At 46.6% G+C, this 7540-nt stretch overlaps 1 protein-coding gene across 1 annotated transcript; it reads left to right on the forward strand.

Moving 5' to 3' along the window:
• The first annotated feature begins 347 nt into the window (after positions 1-347).
• Positions 348-7540, forward strand: ctss1 (cathepsin S, ortholog 1). Its single transcript, XM_030789236.1, has 8 exons — positions 348-364; positions 766-904; positions 5033-5155; positions 5494-5640; positions 6568-6792; positions 6920-7085; positions 7213-7315; positions 7441-7540. Exons 1-8 carry the CDS (start codon positions 348-350, stop codon positions 7538-7540), a joined length of 1020 nt encoding a protein of 339 aa, XP_030645096.1.

Consider the following 7540-nt stretch of genomic DNA (forward strand, 5'->3'; position numbering starts at 1 on the left):
CCCAGCCCTAAGCCTAATCATAATGTACACGTTTGCGCCCGTGCAAATTTCAAATGCCCCCTCAGTCATTGCACCCTGCAGCCGGCGCTGATATACATGACCACTGCACAAGAGGTGAGTGCAAGCACTTAATAATCTCTTGTACACGCACGTGAATGAAGTTCCCATGAGCATGAGTGGACATCTCACATGCTGTGGCGTACAACAAATGAGGACCGAAATAGCACGCTAGATCACAAACCAATGAAATCACCGAGCTAAATTAGTTTACTTTGAAACTATTGTACAATATAGACAGCGAGGCGGAATGACACGCCCCACGCATGTCAGCCGTGAACTGTGTAATTATGCACATTGGACTCAGGTGACTAAATGAATTAACTGTTTAGAACAGTGCGATGCATCACTGTCTCTTTTGAAAGACGAAAGGTGTAAGGCTGAAGGTAAGTGCAGATCCCGCATTAAACATGACCACGGTTTGTCACCTGATGCATTACTAAAAGCAATGGTTTCTGTGCTGACGTACGAAGAGATTTTAAAATGATTTACTAATCCTGCTTTACAGCCATGCATTTTGATAGAAAAAATGAAAGTCTATATAAAATACAGCGTAAAATTATAGTGTGATACCTTGTTCTAAATTTGTGGTTTTCAGAGAAAGGCGATTTGACCTCGAGGAAGTTGACAAAGCATTTATTTCTTCTTTTGTTTAATTAATTTACTCATTTGATTTTTTCAGCTCAGTGTTCTGCGCTGTTTGTGTAGGATGCTGGACAGTGTGTGGAAGGGGAGTGTGCTCCTGCTTGGAGCATTGTGGGAGATATCTGTGGGTCTGCTGAACACAGATCTGGACCAGCATTGGGAAATGTGGAAGAAAACCCATGGCAAAGTCTACCAACATGAGGTGTGTACTCCCATATCGTTCAACCCTACTCCCACGGACACGCGCGCACACACACACACCCAAGGACACGCGCGCACACACACACCCCCACGGACACGCGCGCACACACACACACCCAAGGACACGCGCACACACACTCCAACCCCTTTTCTACACACACACACACACACACACTCTGCGACCCCTCTTCTACTGACACACGCACGCACACACTCCGACCCCTCTTCTACTGACACACACACACACACACACACGCTCCAACCCCTCTTCTACTGACACACACACACACACACACACGCTCCAACCCCTCTTCTACTGACACACACACGCTCCAACCCCTCTTCTACTGACACACACACACACACACACACACACACACACACGCTCCAACCCCTCTTCTACTGACACACACATACACACACACACACACACACACACACACACACGCTCCGACCCCTCTTCTACTGACACGCGCGCACACACACACACGCTCCGACCCCTCTTCTACTGACACACGCGCGCACACACACACACGCTCCGACCCCTCTTCTACTGACACACGCGCGCACACACACACACGCTCCGACCCCTCTTCTACTGACACACGCGCACACACACACACGCTCCGACCCCTCTTCTACTGACACACGCGCACACACACACACGCGCGCGCTCCGACCCCTCTTCTACTGACACGCGCACACACACGCGCTCCGACCCCTCTTCTACTGACACACGCGCGCGTGCACGCACACACACTCTGACCCCTCTTCTAGTGACACACACACGCGCTCCGACCCCTCTTCTACTGGCACACACACACACACACACACACGCGCTCCGACCCCTCTTCTACTGGCACACACACACACACGCGCTCCGACCCCTCTTCTACTGACACGCGCACACACGCGCTCGCACACACACTCTGACCCCTCTTCTAGTGACACACACACACACGCTCCGACCCCTCTTCTACTGACACACGCACACACACACACGCGCGCGCACGCTCCGACCCCTCTTCTAGTGACACACGCGCACACACACTCTGACCCCTCTTCTAGTGACACACACACACACACACGCTCCGACCCCTCTTCTACTGACACACGCGCACACACGTGCACGCACACACACTCTGACCCCTCTTCTAGTGACACACACACACGCTCCGACCCCTCTTCTACTGACGCACGCACGCACACACACACACGGGCGCGCGCACGCACACACACTCTGACCCCTCTTCTACTGACACGCGCGCGCACACGCACGCACGCACACACACACACACACTCTGACCCCTCTTCTACTGACACGCGCGCGCACACACACACACACACACACACACGCGCGCGCTCCGACCCCTCTTCTAGTGACACACACACACTCTGACCCCTCTTCTACTGACACACACACACATGTTGTAGTTTCTATCCCAATATACTGCCAATATATTGGCAATCCAGTTTATATGCATTCAAAGCATTAAATTGATTTAATATCAGCATATAACTAATTATGAAATATTTTCACATCCTCATGTTTTTCATCTCTTTATTTATTTATTTTTTTTTTCATTTTTAGTTTTAACTAAATGAAGTTTTATGAACTGTCTGAACCCCAGTAACGCCACCCCCTTTAACTGCGCTATACTGCACAATTAGAAACTGAAAAAATGTTTTACGAATCATAAGATTATGTTTTGCATTTGAAGTAGAAACTATTTACAGTAACGATATATAGAAAAATGTCCTTCAGTTGAAGGAAATCATCTTAAATTCCAATGATGCTGCGTTTGTGATTCTTGATGCAGTTCACTAGGGAAAGTCGGCGGGGGCGACTACAGAACATGGAGATCCCTCTTCAGTAATGTGTAGTAACTTAAAGGACTAGTTGAAGTCCTGTGCTGCAAACAGAATGGGTGTTTTTATCAACAATGATATGAATTGATTTGAAGGATCATGATGGCTGCCACATAGACATGCAGTCATGTGTTTTGTGTTTTTGTTTTGTTTTTTTTCCTGGATGATAACGAGCAACTTCGGGTAGAAGAAATGTTCCCATTGAATTATTTGTGCTTTCCTGAATAACGTATTTGGATTTAGGTACATCCCTACCACACACATTCACGCTCCAAGTCTTCTACTGACACCAAGCGCACACACACTCTCTCCAACTCCTACTGACACACACGATCCAAGCCCTGTCCTGTCTCTACTGGGCTGAGTGTCTATACTGAACTGACTGAAATTCTGTTTGTGTCAGAGCTGAGTGCTGCAGACTGTTGGTTTTAATGTTGAGATTAAATTAATCACAACGACTTTAGTAATCCAGAGGGACGCTCTTATCCCGTAGTGTGCTAGATGACTTTTTGGATCATGTCTTGAGCCCTTTGTCAGATGTTCTGTATTCATTGAAGAATCGCCTTGTTTTTGAGGCAGTATAAAAGGGACGGGCAGTAATGACTAACACACAATTTTACTGACACTTTGTAAGGAGTCAAAGTTTACAACCATGATTTTTAGAACTATCATTTTGAAATGTGTTTTGTTGATTATTTTGTTGTAAGCACCATATTGATGTCTGCTGTTGGGGGTGCTGGTAGCGTATAACGAGATTCGTGTTGTGACCGCTGTGTCCATCCCTTTGATCATTCATGGGCGTCGGGGCCTTAGCTGTGATTCGGGGCCTTAGCTGTGCAATGAAAATGCACAGCCTTGCAGCTCCCCCCAAGCCTGGCTTGGTAAGACTGAACCAACGGGTGTAAAATAGGGGCCCTGACTGACCTCCACTAGCACAGATACGATGGAACAGTTAGCAGAGCCTTAAACTGTCTTGAACACCACACAGTCTGGACTAATGTTCTGTTTTTTTTTTTTTTTCTTGAACTGTGCTTAAAAATGTGAAATGAATGTAGCATGTACCTTAATGTGTTCCTCCACTGGTTCACTTGGGGCCTTTATGTGCATGTCCTTTTGTATTAATAAATATACCGCTGAGCCAAAACATTACGACCACCTGCCTAATATAATATACTGTCGCTCCTCCGTGTGCCGCCAAAACGGCGCCGACCCGCCGAGGCATGGACTCGACAAGACCCCTGAAGGTGTCCTGTGGTATCTGGCACCAAAACATTAGCAGCAGATCCTTCCAGTCCTGTTCATGGCGGTGGAATTCCCTGATGGCAGTGGCCTCTTTCAGCAGGATAATGCGCCCTGCCACACTGCACACATTGTTTGGGAATGGTTTGAGGAACATGATGAAATGTTCAAGGTGTTGCCCTGACCTCGAGATTCTCCAGATCTCTATCCGATTGAGCATCTGTGGGAATTGATGGACCGACAAGTCCGATCTATGGAGGCTCCACCTCGCAACTTACGGGACCTGAAGGATCTGCTGCTAATGTTTTGGTGCCAGATACCACAGGACACCTTCAGGGGTTAGGGTTAGGGGGGGTGTGTGTGTGTGTGCGTGCGTGTGTCAGTCAGTAGAAGAGGGGTCTTGTCGAGTCCATGCCTCGGCGGGTCGGCGCTGTTTTGGCGGCACACGGAGGACCAATGGCATATTAGGCATATTATGGCATCATAATGTTTTGGCTCATTAGTGCATGCTGTCACACCAAATTTGCTTGCTAGCTGTGAAGTCTGCACACAGTTCCCAACAACTGTCAGAGTAAAGACCACGGGACATTTAGCCACTGTGCAGCTCGATCAACACACCCAGAATTCAACGCACCCAGAGTGCAACGCACCCAGAGTGCAACGCACCCAGAATGCAACACACCCAGAGTGCTGAAATGCTCGTTTCTCTCTAACATGATGGTGGATTTTAGGTCATTCTTTTTTCTGCGTCATTCAAGATTTTTAGGGTTGTCTGGTCCTATTTGTTGAAATTAGGCCTAAAACATTGCCCTCTTGATCTAATACCGCTCGACTGTTTAAATGTCTTTAAGGAAAACAAAATAACACATGTTAATGTATAAATTCACCCGCTGAGACCCACTGAGTGCAGTTCTAGACATAGAAAAGTTGATCAAATAATTTGTTTGAAAATGCCCATCCCTACACTGTGGCTGTCAGTGTGACTGGATTCAGGCACAGTGTAATCTGTAGAAATTCTCAGATTGAGGAGTTTGGGCGGCGGCGGATCTGGGAAGAGAATCTGCAGATGATTTCTCTGCACAATCTGGAGGCAACTTTGGGAATGCACACCTATGAACTGGCCATGAACCATCTGGGAGACCTGGTAAGACATGCACGTGCGTGCGCGCACACACACACACCTTAGCTTCCCTAAAGCAGAGCCTGGTCTCTGTTCCTGATTCAGATGCTGCCAGTGGGAAACCGTGGGCAGTTTGGCTGCTTTATGTCCATACCTGGCATCTGAGTGGCATGTGTTGCTTTATGCCCATACCTGGCATCTGAGTGGCATGTGTTGCTTTATGCCCATAGCCTCTGTCTTACTGCTCGTCTCCAGAGATGCTGCTCTTGTCCTTTCTGTTCAAACACCACAGGAAAGTTGAGCCGAATGTCTGTGGGTTATAAACTGCTAATCTAATTTCCAACACTCTACCCTCTCTGTAGACAGCAGAGGAGGTGGTTACCATGCTCACGGGCACCCGTGTGCCTGAAGATTTGGAACAAAGCCCCAGTTTTATCATGCCCAGGGTCCCACTGCCCACCTCGGTCAACTGGAGGGACCGGGGTTTTGTGACACAGGTTCGGATGCAGGTAAACTGAGAGGTGACTGCTCCACAGTCAGAACCCCTTTACTCCCTATTCTAAATAGAAGCACGGTGTGTCTTCTGCTTTCTCTCTGCAAAGTCATTTTCCAAATCATTCACAACAAAATTTTTAAAAAAGGTTTTTAAAAGGTGCTGGAGGAAACTTCTCTGGGATTTGAATGCATGTAAAACAAATGAGAAAGTGCTATGGTACGGGTGGAGCAGGATTATTTAGAATTATCCACACAAGCATCTCCACATGTCACACTCCCAAATAACTGCATGAAGACTAAGAGTGGAAGCTTCATTTTAATCATGGTACAAATTAGAGTAATGAAATTCACGCTATAAAACCTTCCTAACGTCAAACATTTTTTTTGCTTTTGTTCGTAATGATGTTGTAATTACTGACAAGTTTGTACGGACGTTTATAGATATTCTAAATTCAGTAAATACTATCAACTGTTTTTTGTCCCAGTTCTGTTCCTAATCAGTTTGCGTACTCTTCATTTGAAAAATGATTCCCTTTCTCTCTGGGTGTGTTAAATATCACCATGCAACAGCTGCTAGAGCTTCCACTATTTTTCTGTTGATTAATCTATTAACTAATCAAATCGAATAGTCGATTCTTAATATGTAATGTGTCGGCTGTTCCACTGGATAGAAAATAGACAGTGTTGGCATTGGCAGCCCTAGCAGCCGTTGAGTGGTGATATTTAAGAAAAACATTTGTTATAATGAATTGAAGCGTTTTAGAAATCAAAAAGGTAAATTCATAAAAATAAAAAAATCAATGCGTCAGTTTAAAATATTGTTGACGACACCTTTCCAGCACTGACATTATTGATTACGTCAAATAATCGTTGCAACCCTACTCTTGTGGTTCTCCATGTTCAGTTCTGTTTCCATCACTGACTGCATGTTTCTTTCTTAGGGTACATGTGGTTCATGTTGGGCATTCAGTGCTGCTGGGGCATTAGAGGGGCAGTTAAAAAGAACCCGTGGTAAACTGGTGACCCTCAGTCCTCAGAATCTGATAGATTGCTCCACCAAGTTTGGCAACCATGGGTGCAAAGGTGGCTTCATGACCGATGCCTTCCAGTATGTCATCAAAAACCATGGCATTGACTCCGATGCTTCCTACCCTTACACTGGCATGGTGTGTGTGTGTGTGTGTGTCTGTCTGTCTAGAGGTCCAAATATTGGCTTGGTTTGAGCAAAATGCCGGGCTCCTTTTTTAATCATCAGAGACCCTGACACAAGGTTGTGACAACCATCTCCTTTAGGATGGCTGGTGTCAGTATGAAGCAGAGTTCCGTGCGGCGAATTGCTCGAGTTATCGCTGTCTGCCGCGGGGTGACGAGGAAGCTCTGAGAGCTGGTCTGGCCACAGTGGGACCCATCTCTGTCGCCATTGATGCTTCAAGACCCAAATTCATCTTCTATCGCCGTGGTGAGAAACTCTTAAGCTACTGCTGCCCTGTCTCTGCTTTACTGTGAAGGTGTACCCACCTTTTTTCCGTGTGTGTGTGTGTGTGTGTGTGTTTTAGACATTTGATTATTTTTTTTCTGTTATGTAGGCGTGTACAGAGACCCTTCCTGCTCTAAGAGAGTAAATCACGGTGTTCTGCTGGTGGGGTATGGCAGTCTCCATGGACAGGATTACTGGTTGGTGAAAAACAGGTGGGTGCCAAAGCAGCATGATGCTGGCACAAATTCTGCAAAACAGATGTGGGCATATTGGTATATTGGCAAGGCATGTTGGTGTGTTGACACCATACCTAAACGGTCATTCTTATTCACACCAGCTGGAGTGTTCATTACGGTGATGAAGGCTATGTCTTGATGGCCAGAAACAGACACAATCAGTGCGGGATTGCCCTCTACCCCTGTTACCCTGTCATGTGA

This window comes from Chanos chanos, chromosome 12 (assembly GCF_902362185.1).
Source record: "Chanos chanos chromosome 12, fChaCha1.1, whole genome shotgun sequence".
Classification (NCBI taxonomy): domain Eukaryota; kingdom Metazoa; phylum Chordata; class Actinopteri; order Gonorynchiformes; family Chanidae; genus Chanos; species Chanos chanos.